The 20,074-nt window shown below is 39.5% G+C and overlaps 1 protein-coding gene and 1 pseudogene across 1 annotated transcript; one reads left to right on the forward strand and one right to left on the reverse strand.

Moving 5' to 3' along the window:
- Positions 1-1,895: 1,895 nt before the first annotated feature.
- Positions 1,896-3,424, forward strand: LOC136388619 (putative olfactory receptor 5AK3; annotated as a pseudogene).
- Positions 3,425-9,334: 5,910 nt separating this feature from the next.
- LOC136388620 (putative olfactory receptor 5AK3) lies at positions 9,335-12,986 on the reverse strand. The gene is made up of 2 exons (XM_066360440.1): positions 12,820-12,986; positions 9,335-10,277 (listed from the first exon to the last, which is right to left on the reverse strand). The coding sequence occupies exon 2, from the start codon at positions 10,262-10,264 to the stop codon at positions 9,335-9,337; it is 930 nt and encodes a 309-aa protein (XP_066216537.1). The 5' UTR covers positions 10,265-10,277; positions 12,820-12,986.
- Positions 12,987-20,074: the final 7,088 nt, after the last annotated feature.

Raw genomic sequence — 20,074 nt, forward strand, 5'->3', positions numbered from 1 at the left:
ACATACCATCTCTCAGCAAGTCAAATGCTGCCAGTTTTATTAAAACAAAGCGACGCCACCTTTATAAGACATTAAAGAAACAGAGATATTACTATTTTAGGGGTTAAAAGAAGTCAATTAAGTCCTAAGAAAAAAATTGAGCATCTCCGTTGTTGAAAACAATGTTCAGAGACTTAGACACTAATTTTTTGACATTTATTTGTGTTGAAAACAAATTGACCCGAGTCTATGTCCAGTCACTATCCAGGCCTTTTTTTGTAATGTTGTTATTTTAAATTTAGATGTAGTTGAGTTTTTCAATGTTTTCTGTTTTGCACATTCATGTCTTAAATATCTTTCGCATATCTAAATCATAAATAGTCTGCTGGTTTACTCTCAAAGCTTCATGATTTAAATCTTGAATGCATTTCAAATTGACTTTTATAAAATGTAAAGTAGGAATACGATATTATTATTTCATTTGTATAGACATTTGTAGCACCACAGTTTAATGGGCCATAACCCATTGATGTGCATTGACGGTTTACATGCATTAAGCTTCCATAAACTTGTGGGCCTGTTTATAATTTATTTCTCTCAGTTGTATTGATCTATGTGTCTGTCTTTATACTAGTACCACACCGTCATCGGTATTACCTCTTTATGATAAGTTCTGATAGCTGGTAAGACACGTTCTCACCTTGTTTTCCTTTAAAATTCTCTTAGTTGTTTTTACCTCTTTTCACCTCTGTATAAATTTTGTAAGTTAGTGAAGGTGCACATAAAATTCTCTCAAGCACTTGATTGAAATGACATTGTATGTGTGAATTAATATTGGGAAAAAATGTAAGGGTTCTACAACTTGGTCTTGACTGCAGGGGAAATACATTTTCCTCTGCTTATGTGTTTCTTTCTTGCAAAAGTACCTCACTTTGTGTAATTTGGGGCTCCATCTCCACATTTTATTCCCTCGGTTTCCAGAAAGATGGAGGAACATAGCTGACTGGCAGATCTGAGAACAACCTGGCACGCTCTGCCCTGCCCTTAGCCTCGGGATTAGCCAGCCTGCGGAAGCCCAGGCTCCCCTGCACTCCAGTCACCCCCACACATTGTGCAAGAGGCCTGCCCGCAGTCACTGCCACCAAAACTGGGTGAAGTAGCCTGTCTAGTCATAGAGCGTGCTGCTCAAGGTGTGGTCCACAGACCAACATGTGGTCCACGGACTCTGTTTCCGCTGTATCATGAAATAACTATAGAAAATGAGGTTGAATTTTAAAACTACCATAGAAACTGGACAATGTTGAGACCCTTTTGTTGCTTTTTAGAAAATATTGGTCCAAAATAGCTAGGAAATATTAAAAAGAAAATGATCCTTTACCATAATGTTTTGATAAACACTTCCTTAAAGGACTCTACATATCCATGAATTTTTATTGCAGAAAAGAATTACTTAGAAGGGGGAAAAGATAAAATGAGAATACAGAAATAAGTTGGGAAAAGATTATATAGATCTCAATAGGTGTGTCAAGATCTCAGATGTAGTAATTTGTGTTTGGGCACATCGAAGTTTCTCATTAAATCTTGAGAGCATAAAAGAAAACACAATTAAATACAAGTGTGTTTTATGCATTCCTTGATTGATATATTTATGAAATGCCTATCAAGTTGCATCCTGAGAATAAAGCTACTGATTCATGGCAATTTCTCTCAACTGTAGGTGAGATTACCTAAATTGGTGGCAAGGTTCAGCCTTTAAAATATATGTCAATTATGTCATAGAAAATATTTTCTGACCCCACTGTGGAACCAAATATTATGCTACTTCCAACTCCAGAATTAATGAAATGATCACAATAATCTTCACTTTCTCTGTTTTTTTATATACCTTTTCAGCTGATGCTTAGTCTATGTTGGTCATGGAACAAATCAATGGCTCTCTGGTAACTGAATTTTTTTCTCCTGGGATTTGCTGATCAACACAAGTTTCAGCATATCCTCCTCATAGTATTTCTAGTGATCTATGTGACCACCATTGTGGGTAATACAGTGTGCCCATAAAGTCATGGTGAACTTTTGACCGGTCACAGGAAAGCAACAAAAGATGATAGAAATGTGAAATCTGCACCAAATAAAAGGAAAAGTCTCCCAGTGTCATTCCTATTCAGTGCAGTTCGATGTGGGCTCACACACAGATTTTTTAGGGCTCCTTAGGTAGCTATCCCGTATAGCCTCTACAGACTCGGCACTGACTGATGGCCTACCAGAACGGGGTTTCTCTACCAAACTGCCGGTTTCCTTCAACTGCTTATCCCACTGAGTAATGTTATTCCTATGTGGTGGCCCTTCGTTATAAACGCGCTGATATTCATGTTGCACTTTGGTCACAGATTCGAATTTAGCGAGCCACAGAGCACACTGAACTTTCCTCTGTACCGCCCACATCTCCACCTGCATGGCCGTGGGCTGCTCCGCTGTACACACGGTGTTACATCATTATCTGCGCATGTGCACATGCTGCCACATCATGCTACAGAAACTGGTAGGGTTTTCCTTTCATTTGGTGCAGATTCACATTTCTATTGTCTTTTGTTGCTTTCCTGTGACCGGTCAAATGTGCACCATGACTTTACGGACACACTGTATTAGGATGATCTTACTCATCAGGATTGAATTCGGCCTTCACTCCCTATGTACTTTTTTCTCCAACACTTGTCATTTGTTGATCTCTGCTATTCCTCTGCTATCATTTCCAAAGATGCTGCAAAATTTTGTAGAAACAGAAAAATCCATCTCATTCATAGGATGTTTGGTGCTATTACTAGTCTATGGTGCTTTTGAAACTATTGACTGCTATATTCTTGCTGGAATGGCAGCGGATCATTACGTGACCATCTGTAACCCACTCCACTATCCAACAGTCATGACCCAGACAGTCTGCATTCAGTTCTTAGCTGGGTTCCAGGTCTCAGGTTTCCTCAATGCCTCTGTAAATACAAGCTTTACTTTCTCACTGAACCTTTGCAAGTCTAATAAAATTATCTACTTTTTCTGTGATGCAACCCCAATTCTTGCCCTCTCATGCTCCAACACTGACTTAAATGTCATGGTCCTAACGGTTTTTGTGGGGTTTAACTTGACATTCACTGGGTTGGTCATCATCTTCTCCTACCTATATATTCTGGCTGCCATCCTGAAGATATCTTCTGGTGCAGGGAGAAGAAAAGCCTTCTCCACGTGTGCCTCCCACCTGACAGCAGTCACCATTGTCTATGGGACTCTCTCTTACATGTATCTGCACCACGGGACCAATGAGTCTCAAGAACAAGAAAAAATGGCTTCTGTGTTCTATGGCATTATGATCCCCATGACAAACCCTCTCATCTGCAGCCTGAGAAACCGAGAGGTGAAAGAAGCCCTGAAAGAGATTGGGAAGAGGGGCTTCTAGTTCAACCCTCAATTTCTAATTCTCTATGCGTGTAAACAACCAGACTGACAGTGCTAGTTTGTAAGAAATCAAAACAGAAAAGTCATACAACATGAGAAAGTTGCTCATTTTTTTAATGTTGAGCTGCGACTTAAAGTTACAGTGAGATAAACCACTTTCTACCAATATATTTGGCAAAAACTTCAAAAGAATGCTAACACTTATTAATTGCTGTGATGGAAGGAAAATGATGCTCTCACATATTGTTAATGGAAAATTGTCAAAAGAGTTAGAATTGGTCATAGGTCTACTTAAACTAGAAAATCTTGATAGGGTAATGATATTCACCATATCAGTTTAATCATTTGGAGTTCAAATAAAATGAATGACACATTGAGGTACCTTTTTCAAGAGCTATGGAAAACCAGTATTAGGAACAAGACACGTGCACACTTGCACGCACGCACGCACACACACACACACACACACACACACACACACACACACACACACAGAAACATGCATGCCAAGTGCCCAAGTATTTTGACCATGTTTAACTTAGACTGAAGCCCTCTTCTTCTGAAGCTTTATTTATATGAAACACTGTGCAGTGGGAAGGAAACAGAATGACCTGGGTTTGAATTCCCGTCCCACCACTTCATGGAGATAAAGGATGTACTTTCTTTTGACTTCAGTTTTATCCTCCATAAAATGGGATCACAGAATTACTTAGAAGGTAATGATGGTTGTTGTAATTCTTTTGCAGCAGCAAAACTTTGTAAATAGAGTGAAGTAAATCAGAGTAGGTTCTTATTATGGATCAATAGATACCAAAAAGAATGAGATATCTACTTGTACAGAAAGGTACTCATATCATACTGTCAAATGAGCAAAGCAAGCTGCTGATTGATATGAAAAATGTGGACTCTTTTAAAAATAAAACTTTCTTTCACTCCCTTACTTTCGTTCTCATTTTATTTATTTCACTAAACTTTTAAAAATTATCTTTGGACATAGGAGTGGGGAGAGGATGCCTTAAACTTATACAGTTCTTTATCTTTTATTTTAAAATAGCTTAATTGTTCTAAAAAGGAAGAGGAAGAAGTAAAGTTTGCTTTGTAATGATATGACAAATTGAGGCGATTTATATAGATTTCCCTGCGCAGGGCCAGGTGTTGAAAGGCACTCAGAATTGGTCATAATAACACATGCAAGCAATACACTAAAGGCACATAACATGCATTCATCTACCCATCCATCCTTCAGTCTGTCGAATGTCCGTCCATCCATCCATCCATCCATCCATCCATCCACCCATCCATCCATGCTTCCAATCTTTTTCAGTCATGTGTTCATTCATCTTTCCCAAGGCAATGCTCAGCCAATCTAGTTCCCTCACTCCATTTCCCTTACATCACCAGAGAAGCAGTGATGATTCCTGGTTGTGGGTGGAACTCGCTAGAACTCTGGCTCTGACCCTGTTGCTCCCCCATTTCCTATCTATTAATACATTGAAATGACTATGTTTAAAAACTAGGACTGGCTTTGTTTGACTTCCACCAGCGTTGGCTTCAGATTCTCTTTCTGCAACTGGTGCAGGCTGACTGCCCCCGAGTTCTCTCTGTGTGAGTGACTCTTTCTAATTGGGGAGTTTATCGCTGGGGCCTAAGGGATCAATACTTGCTCCCTTGAGAAGCTGAAGTTCCTAGGGATGATACAGAGTTGGAATAAACACTGTTCAGTCATTATTTTCTTCTGAAGAGCATTTAAGCTTTCTAGAGAGGATACATTTAATTTATGTTACTCTCATTAGGAACTGCATGTGTGTGTGTGTTGCCGTCTTAAAGAACAACTCCTTTAAACTTCTTTGTTTTGAATCAGGTTGAGCATTGTTTTATAGGTCTAAGAATCTGTATTTAGGTCTAGGAAATTGACCTTGTCACCATAATCAGCAAAAAACATGACTCTCCAAAAAAGCAAAAAAAGAAATCTAACACTAATCTAAATTTATGTCATATGGTCCTCATATGACAAATAGAGTTACTACTATGTAAGCATATTATATATTATCACTTTAACCATTGTTTATTTATTTAAAGAAAAATGTACTCTTGATTCTTTCTTTTTTTTCCGTGTGTGTGTGTGTGTGTGTGTGTATATATATATATATATATATATATATATATATATATATATATATTTATATAATCAGCCCTGGATAAGGACAGTTTGCTTACAGTAGCATCTTACACTTTCAGAATACTTCCAAAACAATCAGTGAACTTGATTTTTTTTTAGTTACTTGGCTATAAAACTTTTATGGTTAAAGCTTTTATTTCAGCAGTGAAAGAAGAATGTTAGATTGAGTCCATAGCTTTTAGATTAACCATCATACTTACGAAAGAATGTTATTGTTAAAAGGCTTATGAATTGACATTCAGTGTTACTTGCTGTCTGACCAGTATCTCATGGAGGAATGTGTCCCACTGCTAGTGGAAGAAATCCCAGCTTACTCTGTCTTCAGAAGAGCCTCTTATTTTTCATTCACAACAATACTTGGGAAGTCAAGACTCTTACTTCTGTGATTTTCTTTGTCTTTCCCATATGCTGGTTGGTTTACAGTCTAACATGTGTACTATACTGGTAGACATCATGATCTCTGTCAAGGCAGGGAAAGGGATTCAGGAGGGCAGGGTGACAGTCACCTAGGTACTCTTGATCAGGAAAATAGAAGCTCTTTTAAACCAGCAGACTGCTACTCATATCTCTTTGGCTAGCCCTATGTTATGTAGAGCTGAAACGAGAGGGTGTGGCCCCATACTCCTCAGCAGCTTGGTTTCTGTGCATCTGCAGTAGAGAGCTTTGTCTGGACTATGAGTGGCAGGTGTCTGATGTTATCTCTCTGCTTCTCTGACTCAGGAACATCTCAGAGGCTGTGGAAGATCTTGGCAACCCCCAAGCAATCAGGAAGGGGACTTGAATAAATGGCATAACCTCTTGTTCTTCGGAGGGACAATTCTATGAAATAGTCTACATAGTTTTTCAAGGTCCCCTGTTAGATAGAGTTCCTGATTCCAGAGAATAAGTCAGCTAAGGTATCTTACTTCCCTTTCCTTTGCTTTTCGATATCTCTCCTTTCCAGCTCTCTGCTGCTTGGGACAGTCCCCTTTAGGAAGTTTAGCATACTGTATTATCTGAGGATGCGGTTTCCTCAAGACTGCTGTCATTTAAGTCACTAGTTTAAAGTTCACGGTTCCAGAGCCATTCTCCTCTGTATTAGGCTACAAATTAGAGCTCTCCACAATCACTCTCAGGTTTGATAATGCGCTGGAATGACTCGATGTTATGAACAATGTTTATGTCCCTCAAAATCCATCAGTTGGAATTTTAACTTCCAGTGTGAAGGTATTGGGGGGGGGATTTGTGACATAATTAAGTCATGATGACGCAGTCTTAGAGAAGAGGCCCCGAGAGCTCTCTAGCCCCTTTCCTACCACGTGAGTGCACAATGATAGGTCAGCAGTCTGCAACATTGAAAAGGGCTCTCTCAGACCCAGCCATGCTGGCATCCTGATCTTAGACTTCTAACTTCCAGAAGTGTATGAAATAAATTTCTGCTGTTAATAAGCCAATCAGTCTATAGAAATTTGTAACAGAGCCTGAACTAACACATCAGAAAAGCACTATACCTTTGATTACAATTCTATTATAGCAAAATAAACAAACAGATAAACATTTATATATAAATCGGAGCCAGCCCAAAGAGCTCTACAGGGCAAAGTCTGTGAGGGTTTCCCTTGTGAGGCACCCATTGTCCTCAGGATGCCGTACCCTCCGGCGTCAGTGTGTGATGACACGCACGGAGTAGTGCTACCCTGGGAAGCTCACTGGAACCTTTGGTAGCCATGGTTTCTTCTATTTTAATTTTTTCTTTTTATTTATTGATTTTAGAAAGAAAGGAAAAGAGAGAGAAACAGTGAGAGGAGACACACACATTGATCTTCTATTCCACTTATTTATGCACTCATTGGTTGCTTTTTGTATATACTCTGACTGGGGGTCAGGTTGGCATGTTGAAATGATGCTCTAATCAGCTCAGCTACCCTGTCTGGGCTTTTTTTGAAACAATTTTTTCTATGTACAGTTTACATTTAATATTACTTTTCATTAGTTTCAATTGTGTAGCATAGTGTTTAGACAATCATATACTTTACAAGGTGCTTCATCTTGATATTTCCAGTACCCACCTGGCACCATACATAGTTATTACTATATGTTAACTATATTCTCTATGCTGTACTTTATATCCCTGTGATGATTTTATAATGACCATCTCCACAGTTTCCTTTGGAGCTCTGTGACACATTGCTCATGTTGCTGAACTTTAGTTCCCAACCTTCCTGGAGGTTCAGGTAATACCTTAGGTGTGCCGTGTTTCCAGAGTTTGGAACTAATATGGCAGTGTTCTAAAGCCCTATCATAAACCACATTGTAAGAACATCCAATGGCCAGAGCTTCCAGGCAAACAGCCTTCTTATTAAGAAGGCTTTCCAGGAACTTGTAGGCCATGTCCCAGTAGTTGAAGACAAAGAGATAAATTCAGAATAAAGACGGTAACTAATGTCAAAAATAAGTCATAAAATCCCATAAGAAATGAGAGTCTTTGCCTGACCAGTGATGGCACAATTAATAGAGTGTCGACCCAGAACCCTGAGGTCCCTAGTTGAAAACCCTGAGGTTGCTGGCTTAAGCATGAGGTCTCTGACTTGACTGTGAGATCATTGACATGATCCAAGGTTGCTGGCCTGAGCCCAATGTCTCTGGCTTAAGCAAGGGGTAACTGACTTGGCTTGAGTCCATTTGAGTCAGTCCAGGAACATACGAGAAGCAGTCAATGACCAACTTCAGTGAAACAACGATGAGTTGATGCTGATCACTCTTCTCCTTTTCTCTTTTTTCCCTTCCTGCTTCCCCTCTCTCTCCCAAAAATCACTTAAAAGAATAAATGTCTTTAAGTTCTAGAGAATGTAACTCATAAGGGACTATTAAGTAAAAAGCATAATGGCCTGAGTCATAAAGTGCTTTTCAAATCAGTTTATTTTTTACATTTGGGTTTATGCAATAATGGGAAAAGAACATGTATGTAGTCTCTTTGTAAACAATTTAGGGAACTTGTGCCTGACCAGGCGGTGATGCAGTAGATAGAGTGTTGGACTGGGATGCGGAGGGCCCAGTTTCTAGACCCCAAAGTCGCCAGCTTGAGTATGGGGTCATTTGGTTTGAGCAAAAGCTCACCAGCTTGGACCCAAGGTTGCTTGCTCAAGCAAAGGGTTATTCGGTCTGCTGAAGGCCCATAGTCAAGGCACATATGAGAAGGCAATCAATGAACAACTAAGGTGTCGCAACGAGAAACTATTGATTGATCCTTCTCATCTCTCTTCATTCCTGTCTGTCTGTCCCTATCTATCCCTCTCTCTGACGCTTTCTCTGTTTCTGTAAAAAACAAAAACAAATAAAAAAACCCCCAAAAAACAAAAAAAACAATCAATGGAACTTGTTAACCTGAAATGATGAACTTCAGTTTTAAAATTAATTATATACAAAATTGGAGTTTTCTGGTTTTTAAGAATATAACTGAAATATTTGAAACAACTAAGTATTTTGTAAAGTCCACACATACTTATTAATATTTAAAATAATTTCAATAAAGCTTTTCTTCCTGGGTAGGATAAGATAAATTTCTCAAACTATACTCAAAAGATAATTAGTCCCATTCAATGTTTCTATTTTCCTATATACTAAGAAATTTTCTGTTGAAAGAGGAAGCATTGCTTTAAGATGTGAATGTATTTCTAATTTTTGAAACACTGTACAATGCTCAAACATCTCTCCTGGATGCCTTGTGCTGAATTTGAACAATTTGGGTCTAATCTAGAAGAACTTTTTCCCCATCACTTTTAGAGCTTCCTTTACTTCCTTATTCCTCAAGCTATAGATTAGGGGGTTCAACATGGGAATCACAATGCCATAACATATGGAAGCCCCTTTCATACTCTCCTGGAAATTATTAGAACGAGGCTGTAAGTACATGTATGATAAAGTTCCATAGAAAACGGTGACTGCTGTCAGGTGGGAGGCACATGTGGAGAAGGTTTTTTTCCTGCCTGTGGTAGAAGACATCTTTAGGATGGTGGACATGATATAGATGTAGGAAAAGATGACCACCAATACAGTGAACATCAAGTTAAATCCCACAAAGACAGCAAGGAGCATAATGTTGATGTCAGTGTTGGAGCATGAAAGAGCAAGAATTGGTGGAACGTCACAAAAGAAGTGGTTGATGGTATTGGACTTACAGAAGGACAGTGAAAATGTAAAACCTGTGTGCACAGAAGCATTTATGGAGCCCATGGCGTATGAACCAGCTGCCAAGTAGATGCAGACTCTTCGGGACATGACAATAGGATAGTGAAGTGGGTTACAAATGGCCACATAACGGTCCACTGCCATAGCAGCCAGGAGGTAACAGTCGCTGGTCGCAAACGTTGCATAAACCAATAATTGCATAACACAGCCCCTGAATGATATGGACATATTTTTTGTTATGAAGTTTTGCAGCATTTTGGGAGTGATAGCAGAGGTAGAGCAGATGTCAACGAAAGCCAGATGTTGTAGGAAGAAGTACATGGGTACTTGAAGTCTGGAATCTGTCTTGATGAGCAGAATCATTCCGATATTTCCCACCACAGAGGTCACATAGATGACTAGAAATACAGTGAAAAGGACATACTGAAACTTGTGTTGGACACCAAATCCTAGAAGAAAGAATTCAGTCACTTCAGTGCCATTTCCTTGTGTCATGGCTACCAAAAATCTAGAAAGGTCTTAGAAGACAAAGAAAAAAAAAAAAAAGGAAATCTTTATGACTCTTTCAAAGAAAAAAACCTCTTATATTTCATGACACTTTTTTCAATTAGATTTTCAGGCCAACAATTACAACAGGGTTCACTGATTTGCAAATAGTCCTTCTATTTTCTTGATAAGAAACCACTAAGTTAAAAATGATGTTATTCATTTTCTAAATGAGGAAGATTTCATAGTGAACTGACTCTAATAAGGATCATTCTTAGAAACAGATTAAAACATGTTATCACCATATTAAACATGTATCCAGTTTTGTAAACCAGTATTAAAATATTACTTTGAATCCTTTTAACAACCTATAGTTTTTCTCAGTCATTTATCAGTTTAATCCTGGTCCAAACTTCTCAAATTTGTCCATGTGAAGATAAAGTAAAAGGAAAAGAAATAGAATTGGTTAATCTAGGTGAAGTATACATCAGTGTATTATAATTTTAATTATTATGAAGGTTTTATATTTACAAATAAGAATCTAATGAAAACATAGGCTATACAGATGTTTTATACAAAAACAATGGAGAGAGTTTACCGTCAAGAGTTGTTCACTAAAGATGCTTCTAAAGACCGTTATTCAGAAAAGAGGAATATGGTCTTCGAAGACAGTCTCAGAAGCAAAAAGAAATGATGAGCTTAGGAACTGGTAAACATATAGGAGAATTGGAATAGATAAAGGTGGTATAAAATAATATTATCTATAGAGAAGGGATAAATTAAAAGTATCAGCTAATGTTAATGTTAATATATTAAATTGGGGGTTCATTAAGTTTATGGTTCTCTAAAATTCTTGTATTTTAGACTTATACTTATATACATCTATTTTCAATAATTACAAGAGATAAAAATTATTTTTTTAAGTTTAGCGGAATAAATGATATTTTAAAGTTAATCAATCTAAATAAACACAGTAAGTGAGATGAAAGTAATAGAAAATATCAAGACAAATAGAAATCACCTGAGAAGGCACAAAGAAATTCACATAAATTAGTAAGAAAAATAAATATAAGTGGTGTAAACTCATCATTAAAATTCAAAGATTGTCAAATGGTATTGAATATATGTAAATCAAGCTATGTGATTATATAATAGACAAAAATGGAAAAGAAATTAAACAACTAATGATTAAATAAATGATGGTATAGAGAAGAATGGAATATTATAATTTAGTGAAAATAAATCTCAAGAGCTTCATTTCTTAACCCAAAACTTAGAAATGTAATGTTAAGGAAAAGAACTTATTGACTAATTGATCACATTACATATAATACCAGAACTTCAATGGTATTGGTGATATTTTATATTCATAGCTATTTGTAGGTTGCATGTTTTCATTGTATATTTTGTATGTTTTTTTTGTCATTATTAATCATTTTTGTAAATATTTTAGACTCCTTAGGTTGCTGTTAAGCAAAGATAGGTTACAGACATACCATCTCTCAGCAAGTCAAATGCTGCCAGTTTTATTAAAACAAAGCGACGCCACCTTTATAAGACATTAAAGAAACAAAGATATTACTATTTTAGGGGTTAAAAGAAGTCAATTAAGTCCAAAGAAAAAAATTGAGCATCTCCATTGTTGAAAACAATGTTCAGAGACTTAGGGTCTAAAACGATGAATTAGTTATACCCACTGTACTCAAGTTCAATTGTTATGGTAATTCTCTGTGACAAATGTCAGAATTAATAGTGTCCAAAAAGAGATACGAACCAAATGCTATTTGACTTTACTTTGGAGAATAATCTCATGTTGTTAGAAGAACCTTGTTAGAGAAACCTTCTTTGAAACAAGTAACTTTAGAATTGGTTCTAGAAATGTGTTTAGGATTGCATAAAGTGAACATCTGAATGGCCAAGGAAGGCAGCTCCAAGCAGAGAAAGAACTTTAAGCAAGCTAATGGCAGTGGCCATTGGGACTCACATTATATCCAATTAAGGAGTATTGGTCTAATCAGTAGAATTTTCTGTATTAAATCACAACAGACTTTTCTGGTACCTCTTTCAGAGATATTCTGTTCTTTCTCAGCTTTACTGAGATATAACATTATGTAAGTATAAGGTATGCAATGTGATAATTTGATACACAGATATATTGCAAAATATTTACCATAGTAAGGTTAGTTATACCATTCTTCACCTAAAAACAGTTACCATGTTGTTATGATGAGAACTTTTAAACTCTACTCTTGCAGCAACTTTGAAGTGTATACAGTACAGTACTGTTAACTGCAGTCATCATGCTGTACATTAGACCCCAGAATCTATCCATCTTATAACTGAAGGTTTGTACCCTTTGCCCAACATCTCATTTCCTTCGCTGTCTGGCCCTTGGCCACCACTGTTCTACTCAAATTTGTTCTTTAATAAAGTAAATCTTGAGTCTGGACCTGACTTCTCCTTTTCCCAGAATCTTAGCAGGTAAGTAGGATGAATAATTTCAGTCCCCAAACTTGTCCGGAGCATTGGCAATATCCGAGATTGTCCCAAATGTTCCCACTCACCCTTCATAAACTTCAGCTGCTGTTTCTGCCTTTGAGATTCTGGAGGGGGATTTTCTGGAGCCTGTAAAGAACCAAAGATAAAATTCCTGGTGTGTTTCTTCAACTTCCAGGCTTGGATTATCTTTCCAGATACTACAGCAAGTGTCTGCTTAGAAAATAATATACAAAGAGATACTCTTTAACAAATCCCTATTTGTGTTAAAATGTCCCTTTCTACTCTTCCTGCAAGGTGATATTTTGCTTTGGCTTACAAATGGGGGATTTATTTTTGAGGGCTGTGGGATTAAGATTTACTCCTGTGATAATCTCAGACATTGGGGACTGGGTGGAGTGTATATAGTATTGAGTGTCCCATTTGAGACCATTAAAAATTTTTTTTTTCAAGTTTCTGTCCATTAGAGACTTTTTGTCTTGTTTACTTCCATGAATTTAGGGACCATATGTGCCAACCTGGGGCTGATCTTGGAGTTTATAAACCTGGTTTTGCATCCTGGATCTTCTACTTATTCCAAACCTCAGTTTTTTTTTTATCTATAAAACAGGGCTAATGAACCAGATGTGGCTGCCTCAGTGGTGTTGGAAGAGCATATGTGCATGCATGTACTTGTCCTCTGACTCTTGGTTCAGGGAAGTGGGCATTGCTCCCTCCCCACCCTATGACTTAGATACTTTTCTCCTTCTTCCCATAGCCTATGGGCATATATCTCTCCTTTGTCCCTGTGTGCTAATTACTAATTTGAATCACTTGTTTGCTTTGGACGGTAAGCTCCTCGAAGGCAAGCACACTTATGTGTGTTTGTATAGATCATGCCTAGCACATGTATCCAAATCTTCATGGAATAGATACATGATTATCTGTGAGTGAAAGGCATGAGCTCTGATGGAGAAGTCTACCCCTTCCATGTTATAGTGATGACTACTCAGAGCACAAAACCAACCTCAGTAATAGTAATAATATTTACGGAAGGTTTGCCATTTCAAGGCATTGGGCTAATAGGATTTACATGTATTGTCTTGTTTAATCCACACACAAACCCTGTGACATAAGTACTGTATTTACTCGTATTTTATAGATAAAGGCACTGAGGCTCAGAGACGTGAAGTGAGTCAGCCATGATGACGTGGGCAGGATAAGGTGAACATGAAATTCAAATAAGTCCATTTAAATCCAGAATTTAAGATCTCAGTTATCAGGCTGAGCCAAACCCAAAGTTTGAAGAGAACCAAAATCTTCTGAGAAAACATATAAATTCAGTGAATCTATGTATGGCCAGTAGTAGCCGCCATCATGGCTATTCACATGCAGGTTCCCATTGAATTTGGGCAGATGGTAAAGAAACAGTGGAGCCAAAAAATGGTGGGCCATTCCTTTTATTAAAGTCTCGCACTGGCCGAAGAGCAGACACACAGGGAAAACACTTCCCTCTGGTTCCACAACAGGAGAATCTTCTCCGGTTTCTCCTAGAATCAAGGCCTCACCAGCCTCAGTGGAGCTCGCAAAAGCCCCTTAGCTCTGGTTCCCCATCTGCACACCTTCTCTCTCCCTGCCAACGTAGCTTCTCTTCAGTACTGCCTTCTCTCTGCTCTCCCTGCAAATGTGGCTTCTTTCTTCCTCTTCTGTGGTTGGAGCACAGAGCGCATTCCTAGCAGGTGTGGCTGATGCAATGCTGTGAGAATACTACAGCTCCCAGAAGCCTCCTGGGCATACCCAGGAAGGAAGCTCGCCTGCTATAAGGAAGTGACTTAGCGCTAACCAAGCAGTTCCCTGATCTTTTCAACCATTGGCTATGAAGGACACACTGTAACATCCTATTGGCTGAACCCATGTATATAAACTTGTGTACTTCCTGAATAAAGTGGATCTGCGTCACTGAACCTGGTCCCCGGAGTTGGGTCTTTGCATCCCCGGCAGGACTTGTCCACACTCTTCTCCTTCTCTCTTTTCAAAACTTTCTGGCATGAAAACCTCTCCTCCATCAAACATTAGAAAAACAATAGCTCTTCCCAAGCAGGAAGGTAATTTGCAATTTCACAGACCTACAGATACTTGGCGCTACCCAGCCCCCATGCAAACTATAAGAAGAGCAAACATAAAGATTATATTTTACCAACTTATTTGACCAACAATCTATGTTAAATGTTCTATGTCAAGGCAATATATAATCAATACCCATTATGTGATAAGCACTGTTCTAGACACTTGACACACATATAGGACATAGGGACATATGTATATGACCAATGGAATTTACATCCTAGTGTGTGTGGAGAACAGACTGTAAACAAGAAAGTTACTAATAAGCAAGACAATTTCTGCTATAAGGAAAATAAAATACTACGACGTGAAGGTGCCTGAGAGGAGGCCACCTCAGTCAGGAGAATCCTCCTTGTACAGATGGTACAGTGAGGAGAGCAAACCCAGTGTGGGGAAGGGTGGCAACTGGGGTGAGCTTGGCTTGTGTGTGTGTTCCCAGGACGAGAAAGCAGCCTGGAGCGACTGAAAGGAACGTGTTACACACTGGATCAGAGACCCAGCAAGGATCTTACTATATAGAGCCTTGGATTATAGTAAGGAGTCATTGTAGCAGAAGTGGGGAAGTGACATTAGATCATTGCACTGGGCAGGTTGTTCTTGCTGCTGTTTGGAGTATAGATTACAAGAACAAGACTGGAAATCGGAAGCTCACATATGAGACTGTGGTTTCTTGATTGAGAGGTAATAGTGGCTTGACGAGGGTAGTATAAGGGAAGTGGAGACAATGGAACTTTAATTGTACTATTTTAAGAAGGTAACCTTTAAGGAAATTGCTTTTGGCTCGAATGTAGGAAGTTAGAGAAAGAGAGAAATGAAGTTTGACTCCTAGATTTCTGTTCTGACCCATTGTGTGAATGGTGGTGTCATTTAACAGTGATAGAGCAGACTGAGGAGATTAAAATAAAGTGCAGATAAATCAGATAAGACATTACCAAAAAACATACAGAAGCAATCCTCGATGTAATTGAAACATAAAATGGGTTTCAAAGGCTTTGTAAAGGACTTTGTCAAAACTGAAAAGGGCTGCAAACAGGGGGTCTAAGGAGACAAAGGCTGGATTCTCGGGGCCTCTTTAGAGAACTTCTCAATAGCTGAGTAGAGTAGTGAGCAACCCCACGGAGCCCCTCCCCCCCCAGCAGCGTGGGGCAGGTGGTGATGCAGAGAGCTTGCTGCAAAGGCCAACAGAAGCCAAGCCACCAGAGCTCCCATCCTTGCTAACCCCTTCCCTGCTCAAACTACCCGAAGGGGAGGCCAGCTGGAGTCCAACAGGTGGAGGTCAGCTGAGTTCCTGACATGAGGACATGAGCAGGTACCTCATAAGGAGACCAACAGCTTTGAGTCCCTGGTCTCCACATCCCTCCCTGTCAGATAGTCTGTAGTCTGTTATGGAGGCAGCATAAATGAGGTGAACTGATCCTTTTCATCTGAAACACCTACCTGTGTGTTACCACTCCATCCTGCCCCCCAAGGATGTGACGCTTACCTGGACACCTGACTCTGATTCCTTTCATGACCCCCTTCATGTCAGTTGACACTATGTTTGACCCTCAATTCCTAAAATATTTTTTGATAGGGGATCCAAATTGCTCTTGGGCAACCCTTTTCAGTTGCTTGAGCAAAGGATTTCAAATTATAGGCCTTAACCATTGCATCCACTTAGACATTCTTTTTTTTTTTTTTTGGTCCCCATGCTGAACAGAGGGCATCAGAGTGACCTCTGGCTTCTGGGCAGCAATTAGCAATAATTTTTGGAATGCTTGTCATGAGAAGAAAGATTATTTACTGTTTTTGTTGCTAGGTAGTGACATTTTGTGGCTTTGGTTGTTGCTCTTAATTGGGAGATTTTGTAGGCCACATTGAAATGGTAAAGCTCAAATCAGCCAAGGCCTTCGTGTGTAATTTTATTTTGGACAAGGTATTTGTCTTTTGTAAAGAAGCTGCTTTCTCAGTACATGGAACAGGACTTAAAATGTATGGGAAAATGCCACCCAGGCCCCCCCAGTTTGAGGCAGTGGGGAGGTGTGTCTGGGCAGAGGGGCTGGGTGTCAGGGGAATAGCTTTGCGGAGCTTAGAGAAGAAGGGAGCGGCTACTTACCAACTGACATGGTGGTGTCTTCATCTTTTAATAAGCAATACAGCTGAAATGGCTGTGTCTTATCTCTGCCTATAGGACTAGCAGTGAAATCTAGACATGTCCCTTGAGGTGAGGTCGACCAGAGTTTCCCAGCCATGTTCTGGGACATCCTGACAATATTGGATATTGATTCCCTCATTTCTCAGTTCAGCTGGATATTGATTCCCTCATTTCTCAGTTCAGCTGCATGGAGCTTGGGCAGCCACAGTTCTGGGTGGGGCCTCTTGTGGAACGAGCATCTTGTTCCAGTTGCCCTTGCCTTTATGTTTCATACAAACGTTCTCATGTTACGTTTGCGTCATTACAAAATAATTATTGATGGTAAGAAAGTATGAAATCCTTTCCTCTGTTTTTATAAAATGACAAAGTTTCAAACATTAGCAATATTATGCTTTTAGAATATGGTGGTGACATGTTCAGCGCATATTTGTTAGCCTGGGTGTTGAGTTCCTTCTTGAGATGAACCCGGCTCAACTTTGCAAATTGAACAAAGTCAAGTGAAATTAAATGGGTTTTGCTCTATAATGTCTTCTCTCTGTATCTGACTTGATTAGCCACTTTTCTAACCCTTCTCTCCCATTTTCTGCCGTATACATTCTCTTGTATTTTCTGCTAGAATTCAGTTAATCTTTTTTTTTTCTGGCTCAATTCCCCCCCCCCCCCCCAACTCTATAGTGAAAATGCTTTTAAAATTCTCTGTCAAATCAAGTCCCTCCCTCTACTCTCTTTCTTGGTTAGCTCTCTGGAGAGAATGTCCAAGCTGGTATCCTTTTTCTTTATTTCCTTCCAAGGTCCAGAAGGGCATGTCCTCCAGTTACCTGTTTGGCATCTCTGCTTAGGTTTCCTTTCAATGCGATCAACTCAAGCTGTTTGTAAAGCCAGCAGCCACGGCCAGGGCCACTATCACAGCAGCCCGGCTCTTGCAGGTTCGCATTGGATTCGGACAGTCGGTAAAGAAACAACGGAGCCAAAACCTGATGAGCCATCTTCTTTAATCCTAGCTTGCACCTGGCGGGCAAGTAAAAACACACACTGGGCTCCAAAACCCACTCACATTCAGTGCTCACAAATCTACTGACTTATCCGAGTTTCCTAGAATCAAAGGTTTCTAGCTCACCAGCCTTATTCTCCTCAGTTCCCTATCTCCTTCCTTATCCCAGGTACAAACTCTGCACAAACTGGCATCTCACTCAGCACTCCGCCATCTTGGCTGCTTCTCCTGGCCACATAGCCTCTTTCTGCTCTCTGCTCTGCTCCCTCTGCTCTCTCATGCTAATCATCCCAGGAACCAAGAGAGCAAGCTCCCGCTCCGTCCCCATTTTATATTGTAGCTTCACAACCCTTAATCCAATATACAAAATAGGGAAGTCTCTAATACAAAGTCACTTCTCTGAGGCATGATTGGATTGTACCACCCCACATCAAAATGGGTGGGAAAGGCTTAATCCCAAAACCAAGCCCCAGGCTACAAACACATTAATATCACCTGGGCAAGGGCCTCCACGTGGGCAGCTCCACTTTAACAAAGTGAGCACAATACATTTTATCTGCCCAACAGTGTTTTAAAGCAATTCTTTGCTTTTGCTCCATCTTCTACTCTCCTCCCTTGGTTCATGTCTCCACCGACACGACATACACCTTGGTTCCTTAGGTCTCTCCAGTGTTGAGTCACTTACCATGTTGCATGGATCCAGCCTTTACAATGTGTCTCTGTCTGTTCCTCTCTATTTCATGTTCGTACCACCAGCTGAACTCAGGACCTTATGACCTCTCAGCCAGGTCACTGCAATAGTCACCTTGCTGGTCTCCTACGTCCGTGCCACTCACTTCTCCAAGCTTTCTTTTCTATGGTTTCAAGAAGGTTCTTTCCAGATCCCGATTCCAATTCCATCACGCTCCAGCTGAAAATTCTCTGTGGACTCACCTATTTTATTAAACCCAGTTTAACTTTCCAGGCTTGTCTCTACCATTGTTTTAGCTACTACTTAATTGTTCAGTAAAAGCATTTATTGAACATGCATTGAATGACAAGCAGCAGATTGGGGCTGGTGATAAAATGGTGAATGACAGCATCAGGGTCCTTGCCCTCATGGTGTTCTCAGTCTAGCGGCGGTGCAGGCAGAGATAAAGTGAATCAGTGAGCTTATAAAGGAGAGAGAACGAACCTGGTCGGTGAAATCTGGGAGGACTTCCCAGAGGAAACTGTGCTCCCCCCAATTATAGAAAATTGTTTTTGAATGCTGCTGAAAAGCCAAGGCAAAACACTCTCATGAAGAGATAAAGCTCAGCGAATGGGGAAAAGACTTGCTGCTTACTGTCACTTACACTCCCTGCTCTGCTCTTTGAGCAGAACCTTGTTTCTGCCTCGGGCCTTGCTTCCGAAGAGCCTGCTTATCCGGATCCCAGGGCCGGCCCCTTCGCATTCTTCTCCTGTCACCTTTCCCTAACCCCATATCCAAGCCAGCCCCCTGCTTATTATTCTCTCTCACAACACCCTTTTATTTTCCTTATCTGTAATCATCTTTTTTCCCCCCTATTTACTTGTTTATTGACTGTCTTCTCTAGTAGAATGTAAGCTCTTGCCTCTTTTATTCACAACACCAATGTTTGGCACATGGTAAGTGTTCAGTAAATGTTACCAAATGAAAGAGAGTAATGAAGATAAATATATTTGCAGCAATAAAAGATAATGAAAGATGAATATATGCATGAGAAGGTTTATTCTGTTCTTTAATTTTGATGTAGTTTTTCTTTCTTCTTTAGGGATTGATTTTAGAGAGACAGAGAGACGAAGAGAGAGAAAAGAGAGAGTGAGAAGCATTCATTTGCGGTTCCACTTAGTTGTGTGTTCATTGGACACTTACTATATGTGCCCTGACCGGGGATGGAACCCACAGCCTTGGTGTTTTCGGATGATGCTACTAACTGAGCTAAACAGCTAGGGCTGGTTTATTCTGTTTTGAGTTAATAATTGATTTTGCAGAGAGTTAACTATGTTATAGTAATTTAACATAACAAAATTCCTTAAAGACACCACTACACAACTTTCACTAATTTTTTTTATTGAGGAGAACTATATTTTATTT

Source organism: Saccopteryx leptura, chromosome 1, assembly GCF_036850995.1.
Source record: "Saccopteryx leptura isolate mSacLep1 chromosome 1, mSacLep1_pri_phased_curated, whole genome shotgun sequence".
NCBI classification, from domain to species: domain Eukaryota; kingdom Metazoa; phylum Chordata; class Mammalia; order Chiroptera; family Emballonuridae; genus Saccopteryx; species Saccopteryx leptura.

What these genes read in the sequence shown, in the direction of transcription:
- LOC136388620 (XM_066360440.1), bottom strand. Translation starts at nt 10,264, where the DNA reads ATGACACAAGGAAATGGCACTGAAGTGACTGAATTCTTTCTTCTAGGA.